Below are 26,173 nucleotides of genomic sequence, written 5' to 3'. Positions count from 1 at the left end.
ATGCTAACAGGCATAAAAGGGGAAACAATAACGTGGGAGACTTTAACACCCCACTTATGCCAATGTGTAAATCATCCAGACAGAAAACTAATAAGGAAACACAAGCATTAAATGGCACATTAGACCAGATAGACTTAATTGATATTTATAGGAAATTCCATCCAAAAGCAGCAGAATACACTTCTCAAGTGCACACGGAACATTCTCCAGGATAGATCACATCTTGGGTCACAAATCAAGCCTCGATAAATTTAAGAAAATTAAAATCACGTCAAGCATCTTTTCCAACCACAATGCTCTGAGATTAGAAATCAATTACAGAAAAAAAAACTGTAAAAACCACACACACATGGAGGCTAAACAATGTTACTAGAGGACCAATGCATCACTGAAGAAATCAAAGAGGAAATCAAAAAATCCCTAGAGATAAATGACAATGAAAACCTATGGGATGCAGCAAAAGCAGTTCTAAGAGGGAAGTTTATAGCAATACAATCCTACCTCAAGAAACAAGAAAAATCTCAAATAAACAACCTAACCTTACACCTAAAGCAACTAGAGAAAGAAGAACAAACAAAACCCAGATTAGTAGAAGGAAAGAAATCATAAAGATCAGAGGAGAAATAAATGAAATAGAAACAAAGAAAACAATAGCAAAGATCAATGAAACTAAAAGCTGGTTCTTTGAGAAGATAAACAAAATTGATAAACCTTTAGCCAGACTCAACAAGAAAAAAAGGGAGAGGGCTCAAATTAATAAAATTAGAAATGAAAAAGGAGAGGTTACAATGGATACCACAGAAATACAAAGGCTCGTAAGAGACTGCTACAAGCAACTATACGCCATTAAAATGGACAATCTAGAAGAAATGGACAAATTCTTAGAAGGTACAACCTTCCAAGAATGAACCAGGAAGAAATAGAAAATATGAACAGACAAATTACAAGTACTGAAATTGAAACTATGATTAAAAATCTTCCAACAAACAAAAGTTCAGGATGTTATGGCTTCACAGGCGAATTCATTTTTTTAAAATAAATTTATTTATTTATTTATTTATTTAGTTTTGGCTGTGTTGGGTCTTCGTTGCTGCGTGTGGGCTTTTCTCTAGTTGTGGTGAGTGGGGGCTACTCTTTGTTGCGGTGCGTGGACTTCTCATTGCAGTGGCTTCTCTTGTTGCGGAGCATGGGCTTTAGGTGCGAGGGCTTCAATTTTTGTGACACGTGGGCTCAGTAGTTGTGGGCTTTTGGGCTCTAGAGTGCAGGCTTAGTAGTTGTGGTGCACGGGCTTAGTTGTTCCACAGCATGTGGGATCTTCCCAGACCAGAGCTTGAACCCATGTCCCCTGCATTGGCAGGCGGATTCTTAACCACTGCACCACCAGGGAAGTCCCCAGGCAAGTTCTATGATCCATACTGAGTTAATTTTTGTATATGGTGTGAGGCTGAAGTTGAAATTCATTTTTCAATGGAGTATTTTAAAATAAATCCCAGATATTATGATATTTCCCCTGTAAATATTTCAGTATTTATCTCGATTTAAAAGGATGTTTTTTATTTTTATTTATTTATTTTAATATTTATTTATTATTTATTTACTTTGGCTGCGCCGGGTCTTAGTTGCAGCACAGGGGATCTTTGTTGCAGCATGCAGGATCTTTAGTTGCGGCATGTGGACTCCTCAGTAGCGGCATGCGGACTTCTTAGTTGTGGCATGCGAACTCTTCGTTGTGGCATGAGAACTCTTCGTTGTGGCACGCATGCAGGATCTAGTTCCCCAGCCAGGGATCAAACCTGGGCCCCCTGCATTGGGAGCATGGAGTCCTACCCACTGGACCACCAGGGAAGTCCCAAAAAGGATGTTTTTTTAAAACCATGATCACTCCCAATGAAATTAACAAAAACTCCTTAATATTTTGTAATAGTCTACATTCTAATTTTCCTTATTGCTTACAAAATATCTTTTTATAGTTCTTTTGTTTGAGTCTGAATCTAAAGTCCATGCATTGCAGTAAGCTGTTCGATATCTCTTTTATTCTTGAACAGCATCCCCCCTTATTTTCATGCCTTGGACTTTTTGAAGAGACTGGATTAATTGTTCAGTAGTATCCCCCATCTAGATTTGCCTGATTGTTTTTTTGGCCCTCATAGATTTAACGATTTGGAGAGATAAGTATAATGAATAAATAATTGTAAATGTGTTGATTGCATGAACAGATAGATTGTTTAGAGAATAATACAGAAGGACTCCTTGAGGTGAGATTTAAATTGAGACCTGAAATAAGAGGAGAAGCATTCCAGACAGTGGGAATACCACATGTGAAGGCTCAGAGGAGGGAAACAGAATTGTGTTTGAGAAGTCTTGAAAGAAGGTAGTGTAGCTGGTGCTTGGTTAACAACAGTGACGTACTGTTGTAGAAGTAGGCAGGGGCCAGATCATGCCCAGCTCTACTGGTAAGACTAAGGAGTTTGAAAAAAGTTCCTAAGGGCAGCGGAAGGATATTCAACTGGAGAGTAATCTGACCTTGTTGATGTTTTTAAATGCTCGTGCTGGCTGCTTTGTGGAGACTAGATGGGGGTACAGTGAAGGGGGAGGATGGAAGGAGGAAGGTGGGGAGCAAGACAAGAAACTGGAAAACCTATTAGGATATGCAGTAGTATGTAGTCCAGGAAAGAAATGATGGTTGCTTTTACTAGAGTGGTGATAGGAAGAAGTGGCTAGCTTTTGCAGGTAAGATGGACAGAAACTTGGTGATTGATTGGAAATGGATAGTGTGGAAGAAGGAATGATAAAGGATGTCAACCAGATTTTTGGCTTGAACAGTTGAATGGACAGTGATTCATGTTCTGAGACGAACCTGGCTGCTGGTTTGTGATACTTTTAACAAGCTGTGAAATAGTTTTCACAAATAATCTTCTTCCTGCTTTTCTAGTGTTATTTTTAATTTAGGTATGGATGTTGAATTTTATCACGTCTTTGTAGTTTTATCATTTACTTTTTATTTTTACTGTTTGATTGTTTTAGTTTGTACTATTTCAGTTGCCGGTATCAGAAATTCAAATCAAACTAATTTAAGCAAAAAAAGTAAATCTATTGAGTCAAGTATCCAAAGGGAGCAGCGGTAAACCTTCCTTTCAGGTTCAACTATATGGCTGCTAGGGTATTAAACGATGACAGAACTGGTGTGTCTCTTCCTCCCTTTCTCTCCTTCTCTCTCCCCTTCTATCTCTTGCTTCCTCTCCCTATTACTTTCACCCTCAGACATAACATCTCTACGTGGTGGCTCCCAGAGAGCCCTAGGCTTCAGGCTCCCAGCTCTAGGTACAGCAGAAGGAATTATCTTGTCTTCCAAACACTTCCAATAAAACTTTAAGGATTCATCATTTGGCTAGGCTGGGTTACATTATAGCCCCACCTGAAGACTCAGTATTTTTTCAAGAACAATTGAAGTTCTGTTCTTATCAGAAGGCCAAAAATAACAGATCTCCACTTACCCAGTGTAACATTTATATTAAAAGATTTACTTTTATTGATGTTCCTAAAACTCCTGGAATGAACCATACTATTTATGGTATATTGTTATTTTTCTGTACCTCTAGATTCTATTTATGAATATCATTTTGAATGGGCATCAGGTTTCCTAAGTGAAAATCATTAGTACTTTTTGCCAGATTTTAACATTGTTACGTAGCTTTCCCTAAAAGCATTAGGGGGACTTCCCTGGTGGCGCAGTGGTTAAGAATCCGCCTGACAATGCAGGGGACATGGGTTCGATCCCTGGTCCGGGAAGATCCCACATGCTGCGGAGCAACTAAGCCTGTGCGCCACAGATGAGCCCACGTGTTCCAACTACTGAAGCCCGAGCGCCTAGAGCCCGTGCTCCGCAACAAAAGAAGCCACAGAAATAAGAAGCCCACGCACCACAATGAAGTGTAGCCCCTGCTCGCCGCAACTAGAGAAAGCCCGCGCACAGCAATGAAGACCCAACGCAGCCAAAAATCAATCAATCAATAAAAATAATTTTAAAAAAGCATTAGGAATATTTCAATTTTGATCTGCGCCGTAGAATAATTTAAATAGCATAGGAAGTACCTATAACAGAAGATTAGAAAGAATTTATCCTTGAACCTTCTAAGTCTGACACTTGCTTTTGAGAAATAGTTCTTTCCTGACATTATCCCATGTTGGTTAGTGAGAGTGAGACTTCTATCTTTTCTTGAGTAAGTATGAGCAATTTTTAATTTTTCTAATCTGTCATCTTTTTTCCAGTCAGGTTTTCAAATTTATTAACTTAGAATTTTTAAATTCCTACTTTTCACACTTGCATATATTTATTTTATCCTTTCCTCCTCTTGGCTATATTAACTGAAATACTGCTTTTAATTATTTCTTTTAAAAAACATATCTTGGGGAGTCCGCTGGTGACCTATTGGTTAGGATTCTGGGCTTTCACTGCCGTGGTCCAGGTTCAACCCCTGGTCAGGGAACTGAGATCCCGCAAGCTGTTCAGCGCTGCCAAAAATTTAAAAAAAAAATTTTTTTTAAATCTTAGTATTATTTATCAATTGTATTGTTTTCTCCCTAACCATTAATTTCTGCTTTTGCCTTACTTCGCCTCTTAAGTTTAGCTTAAGTATTTTTATTCCTTTTTGATCTTCTTGAATGAATTCTTAATTTTTATTTGATTTTATAAAGTGAGATTCTGAATTTTCTTCTGAGCCTAACTTCATCCACAGAAGACTTTAATATTAGTTTTTTTTTTTTTTTTTTTTTTTTTAATTTTTTTTTTTTTTTTTTAAGATTTATTTATTTATTGATTGATTGATTGCTATGTTGGGTCTTCGTTTCTGTGCTAGGGCTCTCTCTAGTTGTGGCAAGCGGGGGCCACTCTTCATCGCGGTGCGCGGGCCTCTCACTATCGCGGCCTCTCTCGTTGCGGAGCACAGGCTCCAGACGCGCAGGCTCAGTAGTCGTGGCTCACGGGCCCAGTTGCTCCGCGGCATGTGGGATCCTCCCAGACCAGGGCGCGAACCCATGTCCCCTGCATTGGCAGGCAGACTCTCAACCACTGCGCCACCAGGGAAGCCCAAGACTTTAATATTAGGATTTTCATTATAAACATTTTCTAAAGAGTCTGTTTTGACAGTTTTAATCACTTTATCAAGTCAAAAATTATTTAGGTGAGAGCTACATAAATTATTGTGTTCTCTTGTGATCAATGAATTGAATTTGATTTATTTCAATTTTGGGAAAATATTGAGATTTTTTTTGAGTCCTAATATATGTTAAAGTGTTATAATGTCCCATGGCTTGGTACAAAGGCATATTCCCTGTAGGGTATAAAGTTCGACGTGTGTATTAGGTGATGGTGGGATGTGGGGGGAGGGTAGCTGATGTTGGATAGAATGGTAAGAGAAGGAATATTGGATAAACTGACAGACTTGAAGTAAGGGAATAAGAGCAAAAGCCTTGATAAATTGTCTGTGTTTTACTTAACTGGAAGATGTAGTCTCAGATCTAGTTCTATATATTTAACTTGTTCTATATTTTTACTTCAGTAATACTAATTCAAGCACACCTTTTTGCATAATTATGTTGTATAAAACAGTACTAATACCACATTTGGTCACAAGGCAATCATAAAACACAAATGCCTCTCAAAATATTTACATTACATTGTAATACAGAATTAAAATTTTCATAGATTACTCTTGAACCCCTGAGAAAAGGGTCATGTTTCCCAGAAGTCCCTATCTGAGAGCTACTACCCTTATACATTATTCTTTAAACTTTTTCCCACTTCCTTCCCAAATGAAGGAGTGGAGAGTGGAGCGATAGTGATTCTTCTTATTATATTCATGTTTGCATTGTGGTTTTCCTTATCACTGATGTAGCGTGAGGGCATTTGGTCTTTCTCTTGGCTGCTTACGGCCCCTATTCCTTATCCCTCCAAATTGTGAGATTCATGGGAGAGCTTTCAGGATTTTTTCTACTTGACTTTCTATACTACTTCTCCTACCACCAGCACTAGGACTACCCATTCTATAAGGAATTCACATGTATTTCCAGCATCTTTCATTTGGGTTAAAATTTTTCTATATTGAGATAGTACTTCTTTAGGTGTACTGTATGAGATTAGGACACTCATGTAGTTTCAGCATTGGTGGTATATTCTTCTAGTTTATACCTATTTGTCTTTGCTTTGAGTTTGGGAAATGAACTTCCAGTAAGCCTATACCTATGCATCTATTTTCTTAGAAGTCTCCTTTTCTCATTTTTATTGAAGGTTAAGGAAAAGCCTTTCTCCATAAGTCATATGTTAGAATAATTTGATTTTAGTGTTAAAACTGACAACTTGTTATGTTTTTTTAATGACTCAACAGGTTGGAATTCGAGGTACTGATATAGTTGTGCTTGGGGTCGAAAAAAAATCTGTTGCCAAGCTTCAAGACGAAAGAACTGTGAGGAAAATTTGTGCCCTTGATGACCATGTCTGCATGGCTTTTGCAGGTACTTAGGGACCTACAGTAATGATAGAGTATCTTGGTGTAGTAGGGTAACAGTTGGCCCCTCTGTAGCTGTTATGCAATATTTATACAACATATAGAGCTAAACTCCATTTCTTATTAAACATAAACAGTACGCCTTATATTTTTTGGGAGATCACAACTCTAAACCAGCATTTCTGATAATGAACTTTAATAAAATATAAATGTTAAAAGAAATATATTACCTTAATTATAACTTTAGGTAGCTGTTTTCTTTTTAAACTTTTTACTTTGAAATAATTATACTTAGGAAGTTACAAAAAAACACAGGGGAGTCCCCTTTGCCCAGTTTCCTCCAAAGGTAACATCTTTAAAAACCAGTAAATTGACATTGGTACAAGCCACAGAGCTTATCGAGATTTCACCAGTTCTACGTGCATTCATTTGCGTGCATTTGTATGTGTATGTGTGTGTGTGTGTATGTGTAGGTTTAATAGATTTAACATGTGTACATTCATGTAGCCATCACCAAAATCAAGATATACAACTCTTTGGTCATCACAGGGCTACATCATGCTATTCCTCCTTCTTGTCTCTGGCATCTGGCAACTACTAATCTATTCTCTGTCTGTGTAATTTTGCATGAGAATGTTGTATGAATAAAATCATGTGGTATATAACCTTTTCACATTGGCTTTTCTTGTTCAGCATAATTCCCTTGCAGTTCATCCAAGTTATTGCATACGTCATTACTCCATTGCTTTTTATTGCCGAATAGTATTCCATGGTACGGGATATACCACACTTTGCTAACGACTCACCAATTAAAGGACATTTGGATTATTTCCAATTTTTGCCTATTACAAATAAAGCTGGTGTGAACATTCGTGTACAGGTTTTTGCGTGAATGTAGGTTTTCATTTTTCTGGGATAAATGCTTGAGCACAGTTTCTGGGTCATATAATAATGCATGTTTAGTTTAATAAAAGACCACCAAATTGTTTTCCAGAGAGGCTGTACTATTTTGCATTCTTGCTAACAATGTATGAATGATTCATTTTCTCTGCCTCCTCATTAGCATTTGGTGTTGTTACTATTTTTTATTTTAGACATTTGTATAGGTGTGTCATGAAATCTCTTGTTGGATTTAATTTGCATTCGCCTCATAGCTAATGATGTTGAACATATTTTCATGTGTTTATTTGCCACTGTATAGCAAACAAGACATATTTCTTGTCTTTTTTTTCTTTTTGCTCATTTTCTAATTGTGTTTTTTCAAAACCAAAACTTTGTATTGAAGTTTAAAAACTTTATTGAGCAAAAAATAGCCTTTACCTTACTGTCTTATAAAAGGAATCATCTTGCCACAGAACAAGTCTTAATAAATTTTAAAAGGTTGAAATCATACAAAGTATTTTTTCTGACCAAAATTGAATAAAACTAGAAATCAAGAGCAGAAGAAAAATTGAAAAATCCACAATATGTGGAAATTAAAGAGTATGCCTAAAAAAACCCCATGAATCAAAGAAGAAATCACAAGAGAAATTAGAGAATATCTTGAGACAAATGAAGATGAAAACACAACATACAAAACTTACGGGATGCAGCAAAAGGATTGCTAAGAGGAAAATTTATAGCTATAAATGCTTACATTAAAAAAAAGAAAGATTTCAATTTAGCAATCTAACTTTACATTAAGAACTAGTAAAAGAACAAACTATAAACCCAAAGCCAGCAGAAGGAAGGAAATAATAAAGATTAGAGCAGAGATATGTAAAATAGAGAACAGAAAAACAATAGAGAAAAAGCAATGGACCCGAGATTTGGTTCTTTGAAAAGATCAACATTATGATAGTATTTTCAAGTTAAAGTTGTATAAATTTAAAAGCAACAGACTGAGGACTCATTTCTTCTATAAGTTGCCTATTTATAAATAAAGTGAAATTGCAATTTTCAATGTATCTTTAAATAGAAGTGGTTCTCTTTTTCCTAGCCATTTAGTATTGATTTGTATAATTGCTAGTTCTTATTTAAAAACAGACACATATACACAACTGTGTTACTCGTATGGTTTGACAAATTTATCACTTATTTTTTTCCTTGAAGTAGTTACATTACTACTTTCTAAGTATGATACTTTTATTTTTCTGTAGTTTTGGACCATATTTACATGTAAAGGGGAAAACTGTACTTCAAAATCTCCTTTCTGATCATATTTTTAAGTTGAGTGAAGCTTTTAGTCTATAGGGTAGGCTAAGTCAATCTGTTCCCATTTCTTTCTCTCAGATAACCTTTGCAAAGAGAAGAGAATCAGTTTCTCTTCTTTAACTGAGTATCTGATTATGATTCACACCCTACTCATGAATGTTAGAGTGTTCTTAACAGCGGCATATTCTGACAACATTGGTTACTGTTAACTATCTTCAGGAGCTGACAGTTCTTCCAGGTTTGTAGAAACACGTTTTGAAATGGTGTGGAAGGGAAACAAGAGTCTCTGACTGCAAAAGATTGATGGTTATGTGGGAAACGGCTGTTTCAGAGATTTTGTGAAAGAATTTTTTGGGCAATATGATATTAAGAGAGTGGAGAAAGAAAGAAAATGGTGATGGAAAGGTCAAATGCCAAAAAAGTCTTCAGTAGAAATGTTTGTAATTATTAGAATCCATTTAAGTTTTTGGTCAGTTTGTTTTTCTTTTGATAGAAACACCTTCTATCTCCTTATTAGAAATGTTGAGAATTCATCACATGATGTTTTGGTATGACAAAAGCAAGATGAAGTTTTTTCTTTCTTTCTTTCTCTTTCTCTCTTTCTCTTTTTTGGCCGCATGGCTTGTGGGATCTTAGTTCCCCGACCAGGGATTGAACCCGGGCCATCGGCAGTGGAAGCACAGAGTCCTAACCACTGGACCACCAGGGAATTCCCTTCTTTTTCTGTTTTAACATTCCTGATTTTCAAACCCCTAATCTTAGACAAAAAGCTGAGAAGTGACATGTCACAGTTATACTGAATGCAGACTGAATTCTGTTTGATAATGAAGTAATACTCATTGTTTTCATCAGAAGAAATCCAGCTTACTTCATGGTTTAGGTAATAAGTATCTTGGTTCTGGAATTAGGACAGACCATCAACCTTTGAACAATCTGCCACTGATATCTTCTCAAAAAAGTTTTAAAAAATATGACTACAGAGATTTTTTTTTTAATTTAATAAAACCTAATAATCAAACCAGCTATAGTAAGTCCCCTACATACGAACCTTCGAGTTGAGAACTTTCAAAGATGCAAACGGGTCTTCACATGTCCAATCACATAAGTTAGTTCACGTGTCTGGTGTACATTGTCATGTGCGTGCATCCTCTACAAGTGGTTATGCTTTTATGTACTTTACAGTACTGTATAGAGTACAGTAGTACAGTGTCTTTATTTCAAGCCCAGGCTATCCGGAAGCAAGGGTAAAAGCAGCAGTGATGTAGGTGGTACTGCTGAAGAACTGAAGAGATTCTCAACGCAGGAAATGACAAGGGGATTTTCTTTGACGAGGCGCTGTTAGTTTTTGAGGACAGGACCCGAACATAGAATGGTACACGAAGGTTGCAGCAGCCATTCAGAATGCAATCCAGTGCTACAGTGTCATCTATGACGAGAAAAAAAGAGATACTACCCAGACATCACTGGATCGTTTTTTCAAGCATGTGGATAGAATTGAATCCAGCAAGGAGCCAGAACCTGTGCCATCAACATCAGGCGTGAGTGAAATTGGAGCTTGTGCTCCATCTCCTATTGCCGACGATCCTTCAGCTCTACCATCTCTCACCTCCTGTCCCTCCTCCAGTCAGTAACTCTTCTTGCCTGTTCACTTGATGCCAGCCCCTAGATGTCTGCTGTTGTACTGTACTGTACTACTGTACTTTTCAAGGTACTGTACTGTAAGATTAAAAATGTTTTCTTTATTTTTGTTTTTTATGTATTATTTGTGTGAAAAGTATTATAAACCTATTACAGTACAGTACTATATAGCCAATTGTGTTTGTTGGGTACCTAGGCTAACTTTGTTGGACTTAGGAACAAATTGGACTTATGAATGCACTTTCGGAACAAAACTTGTTCGTATGTAGGGGACTTACTGTCCTGTGAATTAAACCATTTTGATCTTTGGGAAATAGGTGACTTAACATTAGTGTTTAAACATTATTCTTCAAAACAATTTTCTTTAGAAAGTAAATAAGAATGTATCAAATGAAGGAAACTAATTTAAGATGAGTTATAGTCTATTTTATAAATCCTTTATTAAGAACATATATTGGAAAAAACAAAGGATGTTACAAGAAAAATATCATGGTGGCCAAAACCCTATTGACAAGAAAAAATGTCATCCTTTTTGTAATGTATCGACTACTTTTATAGGACTGACTGCTGATGCAAGAGTAGTAATAAGCAGAGCTCGTGTGGAGTGCCAGAGTCATAAGCTTACAGTTGAGGACCCAGTCACTGTAGAATATATAACTCGCTTCATAGCAACCTTAAAGCAGGTAAGCCAGTATTCCAACAGATTTCTTCAAGTTTTCTTCTTTTCCATCATTATGGGTCCTGTCATGGGAATACTACAGTCACTCCCACCATTTAGTCTATTAAAATTTCCTAAATTCCTTATTATTTCTCACACTTAACTTCAAACTCACATTCTTATTCCAGTGGAGTGGATTGATTTGATTATCAGAAATCTCAATCAATGTCAACTCTGAGAATTATATTAAATTTTAAAAAACGAGTAACCTTTTAAGGAGATTTCTACAGTTGTACAGATTTCTACATCAGAGATGTAGTAGTAAAACACATATTTTAAAGTTTTCCAAAGAAATACCCATGAGTCTTTCACCTACAAAGCTAAACACAACTGATCAGGTTTAGATATGACTTCTTCTGAGTCCATGTGTAGATACCTGATTTGACATTTAGTATAATCATGATGCATACAAGTATTGTTTCATTTATTATCATTTTCTTTGTTCTTTAAATATGGCAACATCTCCTTATACTTACCATCCTTACGAACTATATAGTACTGTTTCTAGTTGCTATCTGGTAATTATTTAGGTTGTTTCCAGTTTCTTTCCTTTTCTCCTTCTCTCTCTCTCTCTCTCTCTCTCTCTGCCTTTCTGTCTCTCTCTCAATCTGCTGCTTTAATAACATTACTCTATCTTTGTCACAGCTTTTTTTTCTTTTTTGAATTATATTGTTAAATTAATTTTCAGTATGGAATTACTAGATTAGAGATTGTAATTAGTTTTAAGACTCTTGTTATATGTACCTAAATTGCTTTCTAAAAAGATTGAACAAATTTTTATTGTACTACTAGCAATGCATAAATACATCCCTGAAGAATCATCAGCATTGGGTTTTCCATTTTTCTTTTATTTTGCAAATAAGTATAACACAGTACTGTAATAGTTGTTTTAATTTGTATTTTATAATTAGTAGTAAGGTCAATTTTTTTCCACATGTTGGCTTGCCAGTGTAAACTATCTTTCCTTTTGACAGGCACTCTAGTAGTTAAGAATGTGCTCCCAGGAGCCAGAATTTTGGGATTTAAATCCTGGCTTTGCTACTTCCTAGTTAATGCCTTGGGCAAACTATTTAGCCTGTTTTGCCTCAATTTTCTTATTTATAAAATGAATGTTACAATAATGTTTGTTGAATTGCAGTATGGATTAAGTGATTTAGTATATTTTAAAGCATTTAGAATACTTCCTGGCATGGATTTTACCATTTGTCTACATAGAGATGTTTTAATAGGTTCTATATAGTCTAGATATTAAAGTTTTAGATTACATACATTTTTTTAAAATTTAATTCATGTTTCAAGAAAGTTCAACATTTTTATATTGTTCTGTTTTTCTTTTTTCTTTGCTTTGATTTTCCCAGTAGTTAAAAGGCTACTCACCAAAAAACAAGGTGTGGAACATTGTGTATACAAGGTTCCCAATTGTGGTTTTTAGGTTTTCTTTTGGAAATACAAAAGCTATTATGCGTGGAACATTTATAGAAATATACATTGTGACTCTGTAACAGTGGGGTTGCTCCTGAGCAGGAGCCTGAGGCTCTGGGACAAAAGAGTTATCCCCATGTACACCTTTTGTCCTTTTAAATTATTTTAAGCTGTGCATGTGTTACTTTTTCATTAAAAAGTGGTTGATTAGGACTTCCCTTGAGGTCCAGTGGTTACGACTCCACGCTTCCAGTGCAGCGGGCGCGGGTTTGATCCTTGGTGGGGGAACTAAGATCCCACATGCAGCGCGGCGCAGCCAAAACAAAACAAAACAAAACAAAACAAAAAAAGTGGTTAATTAAGCAAATAAAGTAAAAGTTTCTCTCCTCTAAAGTATATTTACAAAACATCTACTTCATACCTAGGTGTGAACTAGGAACATTAGGAAATACAGAGAAAAAAGACAAACCCTATTCTTTAAGAGTTTATATTGTGGACTTCCCTGGTGGTGCAGTGGTTAAGAATCCGCTTGCCAATGCAGGGGACATGGGTTCGATCCCTCATCCGGGAAGATCCCACATACTGCAGAGCAACTAAGCCCATGCACCACAACTACTGAGCCTGTGCTCTAGAGTCTGTGAGCCACAACTACTAAGCCTGCGTACCACAACTACTAAAGCCCACATGCCTAGAGCCTGTGCTCCGCAACAAGAAAAGCCACTGTAATGAGAAGCCCACGCACCACGACGAAGAGTAGCCACTGCTCACCACAGCTAGAGAAAGACCGCGCAGCAACGAAGACCCAACGCAGCCAAAAATAAAAATAAATAAATTTATAAAAAATAAAAGTATGTTATTAAAAAAAAAAGAGTTTATGTTTTAACTCACTATTTGCATTCAAAATTTAAAGTGGTTTGGGATTCCCTGGCGGTCCAGTGGTTAGGACTCCATGCTTCCTGGGTTCAATCCCTGGTCTGGGAACTAAGATCCGACAAGCCATGAAGCCAAAAAAAAAAAACCCAAACAAACAAAAAAACACAAAACTTAAAGTGGCCTACAAATATAGATATAATACAATTAAAATTTAAAAATAGCTATGTAGACGAGTCCAAGAAGAAAGCTGGTATAAAGCTATCTCAAGCCATAGAGTTATATACAGTTCCTACAGCTGCCTACAAATGTAGTCCTGAGTTTTCTGCCAGAGCTGCCTTTCTGCACAACTTCTGTGGACGCCAGTCTCAGAATTAGCGTGAATTCCACTCCCTAGAGCACAAATTCAGAAAGTTCCTGGCACTAAAATAAAAAGAAATACCACTGGTTTCCAGTGCCCCATTGTCAGTCAGGAAAAAACATATTTTTTTCTTCAAGAGAAACAGAAGTTCCTTGTCTTGGTACTGAAAGAAATGTCTTAGTTGGGTTTTTATGTAGAGATAACTTGGTATAGTGAACAGAATATACTTGATAGTAATAGTATCAAGTAAGAATACTTGATAATAACAAAGTGTCCCTCAAAGTAAACCAAGGACATGCTTCCAAAGCACAGCTCATTGAAATCAGCTTTATTGGGAACCAAAATGGTATGACATGCACAGTTCTCTGAAGTAAGAAAAAGATTACAGTGTAGTTATGTTACCAAACTTACATAAGGCAACGAGAAAACAAATTTAAGACCATACATAAGAAACTTACGATTTTATTTTACATACTGTGTACATTTATTTCTTAAAATTTTCATCATGGATTGTGGTTAGTACAGAAAAAGGAAGAGGATCTTGAAGTTATACGCAATAGGGATTAATAAAGATCATTTTATCAGGAATACTTTACTATTGGAATTTGTTATTTGATAAGTAATAGTGTTGTCCTTTCTTTAAAAGGCCTCATATAGAAAGTAGTCATGAAAACATTTTATTTTTCAGAAATATACACAAAGCAATGGACGAAGACCTTTTGGTATTTCTGCCTTAATTGCAGGTTTTGATGATGATGGTATCCCAAGATTATATCAGACTGATCCCTCTGGTACTTATCATGCTTGGAAGGTGAGTCATGAATTTGTTAATGTATTTTAGAATTTGAGTAGGTGCTTTATCACTTTCAGGGACACGACAACAAATTGTGTTGTACTAAAATATTGATGGTAGTATAAACTTTATGTAACAATTTAGCTAGTCAGAAACTATGATGGTTTTTGATGGATAAAGAAACACTTCGGTTTATTAATCACAGGATCTTTACTTTTGAAAAATGTGACAAACCAAAATGTATATAAATGGCAAAGTAAGATAAATACCCAGTTTCTTTTCATCATTCATTCCTCCATATTAGTAGGATGCTTGCTTTGAGTAGAAACAGTCTTTTTGTTTTCAGTAAAGAATTAAAGGAGCTTTTAAATCTCATGGTGAAACCTTTAATATATCCTCTATTCTACGAGAGTCAAAGCACCCCAAACTATGAATCTATACTTATGTGTCAGTACATGGCAGTTGTATCCACATAATTCCTGGAACATAGTTTGTTTTCCAGATAAAAGTTGTTACTCTTGTTTTAGTACCCAACTGCTAACTTTGTTTAATGGTAAACTCAAATCTAATACAAAAGTCTAGGGCTTAGGGAAACTAGTGACAGCCTCCAGAAGTGAATTTTTTTATATTCTCATATATAAGAATAAGACTATATACTATAGAATCTAAGTGATTTTGACTTTATTAAAAGTTTAAACACTCAGGCTTTAAATAATTTTATAAAGAGCTTATTTTACTATTATTAAGGGCCAAATAAATTCATGGGAAATACTGCCTTGGTCTTTAAACCTGTATTAACTAAAGGATTTGAATTTAGCTGACCATACTCATAAGACAGTTATGAGTTAACCAGGCCAGTAAAACAGTGGATTATATTCTTGCCACAAAGATCTGAGTACTTGTGTTATTAACTGCACATCTTAAAAAGCTATCTGGACAATCTAATTGGTAACCAGAAACTATGAATTTACCTGATGCAAATGCCAGACGTTTTTTCTGCCGGTTAGAAATCTTTTACAGGTACTAGATTTCATGTGCCTCCCAAATCTATGCCCTAAACAAAACAAATTATTACACTCAATCTTTCTCTAAATATTTTGAAGTCTGCCATCTTCTGTTTACATTTATCATTACATCCTGACCTTTAATTTCAATATCATAACAATTTCCAAGTTTACATAATTTTCTGTTTTAATTTGGTTGCTCCCTGGGGGTTACACAGAGAAGCATTTTTATTTCATTTCAAGTTCAGTCAGGAAAATTATGGAAATTTTTTTAATTGTTGGGGATTTCATTTATCACTCAGGTCTGAAACTGCTGCTGTGGTGCTGCAAGGCCACGTGGTGGAGGTGGGGAGGGTGTGAACAGCGTGAGCATGTGCATACACACACGTACACCCCGTTATCATCATTTTACTGATTTTACATGTTGTACTTTCTTATAAGATTTTGGTTGAAGGAAGCATTATGCAGCTTAAAAAAATCATCTATAACAAAAAAGTCTTGGAAACTTTAATTTTACGTATTTGGTAAGTAAGACTCAGGAGTTAAGCGATTTTTTCTTTTTTAAGTTCACTAGTTAATAGCAAAACTGGAATTAGAACTCAGGGTCTTCTGCTTGTTAGTCCAGTATTCTGTCCACTACTTCATGCTACTTCCCTAGGCCAAAGGATTCTCTATACCTTTTATATAAATTCTGATATTCAGTCTTTAAAGGTGGAGTAAAATCTTCCGGTTTTATTTTTATTTGGGGCGGGGGGCGCTATGGCACTTTAAACATAAGATCAAGTTTTTTTGTTTGTTTGTTTCTATGTTTTGTTTTTTTACTTTGACCTACTATACCACGTAGCCTGACAGGATGGTATAGAGGACTTGAGAACACAGCTCTGGTACCGTGAGATGACAACACTGCAGTACTAGGTTGCAGTCTTACAGGGTACACATAGAGGACATGTGAAATAGATAGTAGAGATTTTTGCTTATTAGAGTAACATGATCTGATTTATATTTTAAAAGTATCTCTCTTATTGAGAACAGATTGTAGGGTAGAAGCAGGCAAACAAGTTAGGGGACTCTTAATAATAATTCAGGCAAGACCAGATTTAGATCAGGGGCAGTGGCCAGTGAAAGGTGGGGATAGATCCAGCCTAGCCTGTAAAGGAGGAGAACCCAGAAAGCAGTATCCTGGATCCTAAGTGAAAACAGTATTCTAAGAAGAGTTGATCGGCTGAGTCAGTGCCACTATGGATCAAGTAAGAAGAGGACTATGAAATGATTGAATTTGGTAACAGGCAAGTCACTGGTCACTTCGGCAAGGACAGCTTGGATGGAGCAATGGTGAAGAGCTTATAAGGCCAAGTGTTTTGCTGTTGTAGGTAACACTTTAAAACAGGAACAAAGTTAATATGTTGTATATTTCAGAGCAGTGTTTCTCAAAGTGTATTTCTTTTGATGTTAATAGGTGTAATGTAAACAAGCTCTTTAAAGCTAATTAACTTTGAGAGATGTTTTTCTAAAGAAATTTAGTAAATGTTGTTACATTCTGCATCTTCTAAAAGGCATTATAAACATTCTAGAAGCAGTTAAAGTAGTAGTCTCCAAGATTATTTGAATTTGGAACCCTTTTATCATAGATCCTCTCTCCAGTCTGGTGTTCTTTGGAAAATATTTTAAAGGCCATTTAACCATCATTTTTAGGAAGTATATTAGGAAGTGCTTTGGGGATCAGCATTTGTTGAAGGGAAGGGAACCAGATTAGGCTGAGGGAAACGTTGGACTGCAGTGCAATCTCAATGAAGGCCTCATCAATCCCGTGGGAAGCCCTGGATCTGGGGTACTCTTCAAAGTTGTTCCAAGTTGGGGTGAGGGGACTGGACATTAATAGCTCTTCATCAAGTCATTGGACTTGGGCCAGCCCTAGACAGTACAAGACCTTAGGTGAGGCAGCTCTTGTTAACAAAGGCACCTCTCAAAGAAAGTTAGGAGCTGAGGGCTGTGTGCCATTGGCACTTCCAGCAACTGTAGGAATAAGGCTTTCATTTCTGAAGGGGGGCGGGGCAGTATGTCACAGGATCTACTCAAAGGTGTATTGGTGAGTTATTGTTCTTGGCTCCTAACAACAGAGATGCGATGATTCTTAACACAGAAGGATTTATTTTTCCCACATAATGAGAAGGTTGAAGTAGGCAGTTGCTGGTGTTTGTCTCTTTTATTATCTTAGTCTTTTCTCATGCTCTCAAGGCAGTTACTAGACCTCCAGCCAACATGTCTGCATTACAGGCAGCAAGGATTCCTAGAAGTTTCACCCAGTTACTTCCACTTGTATATACCTTTTGGTAACAGAGGGTAGGACATGACATTTTTCAGCAGGCACATTGCCTAGAGTTCTGTCACAAAGGAAGAATGGATATTGGGGTTGGCAGCTAATATTGTTTGCCACAGAAAATCGTCATTAATCTGGATAGGCAGGCAGGAAAAACGCTGCAAAACCATCAGTCTGTTGAAGTGAGCTGGAGTGGGTGATGGGGTTATAGGGAGGGTGGGGGCATGAGTGTGGCAAGAAGCAGCTAGATTTTAAGAAACCAGTCAAATAGGTTAAGAGTTAAAGAATTTTGACATCAGCAATTGGAAGAGGTGGACAGGAACGTCACCAGGAATTTACAAGGTGACTTTTAAAGGCTCAGTGAGATTTTTGGATAAACCACTACCTTGTGTACTTCCTCTCTGGGCAGCAACCCATTAGTTAACCAAAACAAACTAGAAGCTGATAAACTCCAAAGTCATACCAGGCTGAAGGCTTTACCTTTGATCTTAATGAAATTTCAAGGCCACAGAATCTGATTTAAAATTTCACAGCTATTTATTTTAATCTTCTGAAATATAAAGGTATCAAAAAAGTTCTGTCAAGTAGCAGAACTATATACTCATGTAGTACAAAAGGTGTGTTTTCATAATTACTTCCTAAAAGACTCCTTTGAGATCTCTTTCCAGTAATCATAATACCTACCAGTTGGAACTGAGACATCCCCCATTTCGTGCCAGAATCCTTCAGTGAAAGGATGGGCCTTTCTGCTGGTTCTTTTCTCTCTCTAGAGACATCACAGCAAGGGGCATGTGGCAGCATGGCGTATAGAGTTCAAAGCTTGGATTGGTGATTCCGTCTACTTGGTTTCAAAGCTCAGATCTTCTACTTACCCCCTATATGATCTTGGGCAAGATTACTTAAGCCAGTGGTTCACAATGGGGGTGATTTTGTCCCACCTAAGGGACATTTGGCAATATCTAGAGACACATTTGGTTGTCACAGCCGAGGTCAGGGTGCTGCTGGCATCTAGTGGATAAAGGCTGCTAAACATCCTACAGTACACAGGACAGCGCTCACAAGGGCAGAGCTATCCAGCCCAGGATGCCAACAGTGCCGAGGTTGAGAAGGCTCTTCTAACCCTGTCAACCCTTCATTTCTTCCTCAATGAATCAGAGTTAGTAACAGTACCCATTTAATTGTTTTTGTGATGGTTAAGATGAGATAATCCATGTAAAATGCGTAACATAGTGCCTGGCACATTAAGTGCTCTGTTAATATAAATTACTGTTATCATCCTCATTATCATTACTAGTACTGGATATTGAGACCAAATGGAGAGAACATGCCATATACTACCTGTAGTCATGCAGCCAGGAAAATGCATTTACCTCTTCCCTTCATCTGATGAAAATTTCTAAAGAACAAAGAAAAATGGGGAATGGAACAGAAGCAGCCCTTCTTGCTTATAGTCAAAGGATATAATGAATCAGTAATTAGTATACTTATATTCTAAGTTCTAAGAAAATGATGCACAGTCCTATTCACAGAAACAACTTTCTTCTTCACAGTTATGTCCTTTTTTTTTCTTTTCTTCTTTTTGCATCATATTGCAAAGTTATATCTCCTTTCCTCTTCACATCTTTTCGAGTTTCAACTCTTTTAATCTTTTCTGACTACTAAGGACCTGGGAGCCATTAAGGAAATAGAAAGCATTGGCCAGGAAAGCATTGGTATATTTGAAAGTCAGGCATGCCATCACCACAGATTATTCATATAGTAATCAAATGAGCTGTTGAAATGTATGCTAAATCTTCGAACCTACAATTTTCATTTAGTAATTATGTTAAGAAATATTGGAGTAAACTCTGAACCTCACTTAGTAACCATAAGTTCATTCATATTGCAGTGATATTAATAATTATCTTCTATCTTTCAAGGCAAATGCAATAGGTCGAAGTGCTAAAACTGTCCAAGAATTTCTAGAAAAGAATTACACAGAGGATGCTATAGCAAACGACAGTGAAGCTATCAAATTAGCAATAAGAGCTTTGCTGGAAGTAAGTGATCTAATAAAGCATATACAGAAAAGCATGTTTTTTCCCCTCATTCAGTCGTTTATTAAAACAGAGACTTTCCTGAAGTAATTCTAAAATTGCACTTGTTTTACATTAGGTTGTCCAATCTGGTGGAAAAAACATTGAACTTGCTATAATAAGAAGAAACCAACCTTTGAAGGTAAGTCATTAGCCAAAGAGGAAAAAATATCTGTAGTATAAAGTATTTTGACAAAATTTAATATGTTGTTGACACCTGTGAATCTTCTATTATAAGCCTGAAACATCCATTAGCATCCATTGACACTATGATGACTTCTGTTTTGTTTCTGTAGCCTAATAGTCACTAATTTGTACATGCTTATTACACAAGCAGTTATCTATTCCTAGCCCTCTGGGAAGACCTAGATGTGCTGAGATCTATATATAGGCCTACCCCATTTAGTATATGTTCTTATAAGTAGGAACCCCTACTGAGTCAGTCCTGTATAGGGTCAGTGTAGCATATTCCTTACAGAGATTCATTCCTGGCACCATATAGAGAACAGTTACTCTTCCTGTCTTTACATCTTCTGAAATCAAGATTAGCTTCTAGCCAGTGTCATTCAGCTGCCATTTATATAATTGTTGGCCCTCTAGGCTTCTAACATAATGTTATCCTTCATTATGTCAAAAAACCACCCTTTCTTGATTGCCTACTGGTTTTTATCTATTTTCTCTACTTTTCACTTATGAGTGCCTTGAGCTTATGTAAGACTTGCATTTTAATATCTAGTGTGATAATCTTTCCATATTTCTTTATGGCAAGTCTAGCATTATTATTTGTACACCTTTTGTCAGCCATTACGTGTTAAAACTGCTAGACTGCAAAATATTCAGAACGCTGTGATAAATTGTTCCAAATATTGTGATAGAGGACTCATTGGCTAAAAAGCATTTGAAATGTGGTTCACTATTGTTCATTAGGTAGAGCTTCACACTGTCTGCTAACTAGCTGTACTTTAGCTGAGAGTGTACAAAAGCACTTGCATGGGAAACTATATGAAAAGTGCGCTAAAAAGGATTATTTTACATATAACTTTTCTTTTGCTTTAAAGAAAATATTTCAAGGGGAAATAATGTTAAAATCAGTGCTGTGTGGAGCAGTGGTTTTTGCTTTTGTTTTTGTTTTCTTGACAGTTTTTTTTTTTTTTGTTATTGTTGTTTTGACACCAATGGATGGGGATGCAAGGAGAGTGCAGAAGCGAGTTTCAATGAATAAGAGAAATGGGGACAGCGTAGTTGGGTCTGCCTCTGCAAGGCTCCACGTAAATAACCAGGGTGCCGAGCACAGAGTATGGAGATAGGAACCGGGTCAGGTTGTCACCCCTGCTGCCAAGGACTCAGGGACAGATGTGCCAACAGCACAGGGACACAGAACCACTGAGTCCAGAGTCACCTCTCCAGCCCCATCACATACATGTGTACACACCTGGACAGACACACACACAGATATACATATAGTTTTGTTTATGAGTGGTAGAATGGTATGTGTACTGGCAGCAAAGTTACACTATCCTTCCACATCATATTTCACAATAGGCTGTGTAGTGAATAGAGCCTGTGCTTTGGAATTGGATAGATCTGGGTTTAATTTCCAGCAGATACATTTGTTTAACCATATGATCTTGAGCAAGTTGCTCCCAACTTTGATTTTAAATAAAATAAAATTAAAACTGTTTTGCTCTCTACTCAGTAGCTGTAAACAAAGCACAGTGTAAATCATCATTTTCCTGCCTTTGGCTAGTCCATGAGCTGATAAAATAGACAAACCTTTTCAAGAATCACACAGTGGGGTAGGGATAGGAGTTCAATAATGAGTTATTTGCTCATGAATAGACTAAGCCTCACATAAAAATGTTTTCAGAGTTATCATATATAGGATATGTAATGCAATGTTGCATTTGCCCAGCTTTCTATATTAGCACACGAGAGTGGAAATGTCATAGAGTTCTGGTTTTGTCCATAATTGTTACAAGTATGTTGCTTTTGAACCTTGTGAAATATTTCATTATGTATTTGAAGTTATAAAATATGTTATAAATAGAACATAAAAATTTATAAAATATAATTGGGTTCCTTCACATTATAAATATTTAGAAATTATTGCTATAATTGAAATTTGCTTTTTAAATTTTTTTCTCTTTTCAGATGTTTAGTGCCAAAGAAATTGAATTACAAGTAAATGAAACAGGAAAGGAAAAGGAAGAAGCAGAGAAGAAAAAATCAAAGAAGACTGCCTAATTCTTAGGATAAACACTGGGAGCTTTTAATATTTTGTTGGGCTCCTTAGAATTATTTAGTGAAATTTTAAGGAAATAAGTTAATTTGCAACATTACATTCAGTAGTTACATGTTGTTTTGAGAATGCCATATTTGTGGCTGTCTTCAGTCTATTACAGGGACAAACATACATTAGTATGAAGATTTTCTTTGAAAAGAGAGTTCAGTAATTGTTGAAAGCAGTAAAGATTTTACATAAGCCTGAGACTATACTTTATAACTTGCCTAGTATGTTACTTTTTCATACATGCAAATTTAATTAATAAAAATGTTTAATTAAAAATGAATAATTTGGTGCCATTTGAGCATAGACTGTCAGGTAAAGATAGCTATTCCAAAATAAACTGAATATACTATTGACTTGCATTTCTAGATGAATGATAAAAACATCCTTGTGTTGGTGAATTGCCAAAATTTTGTCAGAGCCTTTTTAAAAAATTTTTAAATATTTTGTTATATTTATTTTACCTTTGTTATTTTATAAGTTGCAGTACAGTCATCCCTTGGTATCCAAGGGGGATTGGTTCCAGGACCCCTCGTGGATACCGAAATATGCAGATGCTCAAGTCCCTTATACAAAATGGCACAGTATTTGCATTAACCTACACACATCCTCTTGTATATTTTTTCTTCCACTTTTATTGAGATATAATTGACATACAGCACTGTATAAGTTTAAGGAGTACAGCATAATGATTTGGTTTAGAAACATCATGAAGTGATTATCACAATAAGTTTAGTGAACATCACCTCATATATATGCAAAATGAAATAAAAAAATTCTTTTTCTTGTGGAGAACTCTTAGGATTTACTCTCTTAACAACTTTCATATATAACATACAGCAGCATGAATTATATTTACCATGTTGTACATTACATCCCTAGTACTTATTTATCTTATGCCTGGAAGTTTCTGCCTTTTGACTGCCTTCATCCAATTGCCCCTTCCTCCAACCTCTGCCTCTGGGAACCACAAATCTGATATCTTTTTTTTTTTTTTTTTTAAGAGGAAAGTCATCTTTTTTAAAATTTTATTTATTTATTTATTTATGGCTGTGTTGGGTCTTCGTTTCTGTGCGAGGGCTTTCTCTAGTTGTGGCAAGCGGGGGCCACTCTTCATCACGGTGCGCGGGCCTCTCACTATCGTGGCCTCTCTTGTTGCAGAGCACAGGCTCCAGACGCTCAGGCTCAGTAGTTGTGGCTCACGGGCCCAGTTGCTCCACGGCATGTGGGATCTTCCCAGACCAGGGCTCGAACCTGTGTCCCCTGCATTGGCAGGCAGATTCTCAACCACTGCGCCACCAGGGAAGCCCTGATCTCTTTATATGAGTGAGTTTGTTTTTCTTTCTTTTTTTTTTTAAATTTATTTATTTTATTTTTGGCTGCGTTGGGTCTTTGTTGCTGTGCACGGGCTTTCACTAGTTGCAGCGAGCGGGGGCTACGCTTCGTCGCAGTGCACAGGCTTCTCATTGCGGTGGCTTCTCTTGTTGCGGAGCATGGGCTCTAGGCGCATGGGCTCAGTAGTTGTGGCTCGCGGGCTCTAGAGCGCAGGTTCAGTAGTTGTGGCACACGGGCTTAGTTGCTCCGTGGCATGTGGGATCTTCCCGGACCAGGGATCGAACCCGTGTCCCCTGCATTGGCAGGCAGATTCTCAACCACTGTGCCAGCAGGGAAGCCCCTGGAAGTTTGTACTTCTTAATCTCTCTCATCTATTTCTTTCCTCCTTGTACCCGCCCTCCCCTCTGACAATCACCTGTTTGTTCTCTGTATTTATAACTCTTTCTGTTTCCTTATTTTTTGTTCATTTGTTTTGTTTTGTAGATTACATATATAAGTAAAATGCAGTATTTGTCTCTTCTGTCTGACTTATTTCACTTAGCATAATACCCTCTATGTCCATCCATGTTGTTACAAACGGCAGGATTTAATTCTTTTTTATGGCTGAGTAATATTCCATCACACACACACACATACACACACACACACACACACGTGTGTGTATATATTTTCCTTATCCATTCATCTACTGATGGACACTTTGGTTGCTTCCATATCTTAGCTACTGTAAATAATGCTGAAGTGAGCACAGGGGTGCATGTATCTTTTCTAATTAGCGTTTTTGTTTTCTTAGGATAAATACCCAGGATTGGGGAATTCCCTGGCAGTCCAGTGGTTAGGACTTTCACTCCAGGGGGTCCGGGTTCAATCCCTGGTCAGGGAACTAAGATCCCACAGGCCGTACAGTGTGGCCAAAAAAGAAAAAAAAATACCCAGGAGTGGAATTGCTGAATCATAATGGTACTTCAATTTTTAATTTTGTTGAGGAATTTCCATACTGTTTTCCATAGTGGCTGAACCAATTTACATTCCCACCATCAGTACACAGGGTTCTCTTTTCTCCACATTCTCGCCAACACTTGTTATTTGTTGTCTTTTGGATAATAGCCATTCTAACAGGTGTGAGGCAGTATCTCATTGTGGTTTTGATTTGCATTTCCCTGGTGATTAGTGATGTTGAGCATCTTGTCATGTGCCTGTTTTCAATCTGTATGTCTTCCCTAATGTCTTTGGCTCTTGTTGAACATTATAGTGATGGGAAGGCACCACATAATTGTTGAATATATACTGCATGCAGGGTCCCTGAAAGTGGATTCAGACCCTGGTTAAGTAAAAATGGGGGGACCTCCAGAAAGAGAGGGATGTGCTGCTATACCACACATGGCCCTGGGAAGCCTTCTCATGAAGGTGCATTCACCTACTCCTCATCCTCATTGAACGTTCTTTTCGTGCTAAGTACCAGAAATGAACGATATGGTCCTTGTCTTGAAGACATGTTTCCTATATGGGGGGAAATAGGGACACACCATCCAAATGATATGGTTGTAATTCCACCCCTTATTTTTATTAAACAACCACTCATATAGAGCTTACTACATGCCAGGCATTGTTTTGAGTTCTTTATACACATTAACTCACTTAATTCTTATGAGACACAGCGTATAGTTTATGCCCAAAGTGCTGATGCTTATAGTGCTTTACACCACTGCTATCCATCGAAATGGACACATTTCTCCCAAATCTTCCTCACAAGGCTGTATCATAGGAGGCAGAAGCTTTTATACCTCATTGGTTTTATTCTTCCTGTAACTGGCATGAGAGTCAGATTATTTTTGACTCAATTGCTTTGTTTTACTTTGGAAACCTAAGGATTGTTTTGGTCATGTTTAGCTGATCTATACAAAGTGATTTTTTATTTAATGTGAAGTTTTAGCCAAAATATATTTAAACATTATTGCTATTTAAAAAGTCAGTTTTACCTCTTTTACTGGAAAAATGCAATACGCAAGCACTTTGTGCTTTTCCTCCCTTGTATCCTCAAGGTGAGATGATCACAAACATTTGTCTTTGGGAATCAGCTAAACAACTTCTCTTTCCAACATTAGGTTATCATTAACTATATAGTCTGAAAAAAATCTCTCACTACAGGCAAAGAAATGCTGGATAAGATCTAATAAACATAACATATGCCCTTTAAATGCATAACTGAACTCACAAGAAGTAAGGGAAATCCCCAGAGGCCAAAAACAGAAAGGGGTTGAGAATCAGAGAAGGCATTTGAGCAGATGCCGGTGCTGCCCAAGAGAAAGTTGTACTGGCACGATAACCAAACTAAGAATGAGACGATGAAAAGCCCAGAAACACAGCCACCCTCATTGGGATACTTGGTTACGGCAGCTAGCATTGCATATCAGTGGGTAAAGAATAAGTGCTTCAATAAATGGTGATAGGACAACTGGTTATCCATTTGGAAAGAAAGAAAATGGAACCTCTACTTCACACCATTTTTTAAAAAGTCAGTGTCAGATGAATTAAAGACCCAAACATAAAAGGTAAAACGTGGGCTTCCCTGGTGGCGCAGTGGTTGAGAATCTGCCTGCCAATGCAGGGGAGACGGGTTCGAGCCCTGGTCTGGGAAGATCCCACATGCCGCGGAG

At 36.9% G+C, this 26,173-nt stretch overlaps 1 protein-coding gene across 1 annotated transcript in view; it reads left to right on the top strand.

The window, feature by feature from the left end:
• The window catches only part of PSMA8 (proteasome 20S subunit alpha 8), a 48,634-nt gene that overhangs the window by 9,478 nt on the left and 12,983 nt on the right, over positions 1-26,173 (top strand). The window contains exons 2-7 of the mRNA XM_082416235.1: positions 6,384-6,510; positions 10,893-11,017; positions 14,394-14,516; positions 19,739-19,858; positions 19,974-20,036; positions 22,046-26,068. Coding sequence (XP_082272361.1) covers positions 6,384-6,510; positions 10,893-11,017; positions 14,394-14,516; positions 19,739-19,858; positions 19,974-20,036; positions 22,046-22,138 — 651 coding nt within the window. The 3' untranslated portion in view covers positions 22,139-26,068. The remainder of the gene's footprint in view (positions 1-6,383; positions 6,511-10,892; positions 11,018-14,393; positions 14,517-19,738; positions 19,859-19,973; positions 20,037-22,045; positions 26,069-26,173) is intronic.

Source organism: Balaenoptera physalus, assembly GCF_965194825.1.
Source record: "Balaenoptera physalus genome assembly, chromosome: 12".
NCBI classification, from domain to species: Eukaryota; Metazoa; Chordata; class Mammalia; order Artiodactyla; family Balaenopteridae; genus Balaenoptera; species Balaenoptera physalus.
The sequence above is the reverse complement of the archived record's forward strand: the minus strand, read 5'-3'. Positions and strand labels throughout refer to the sequence as shown.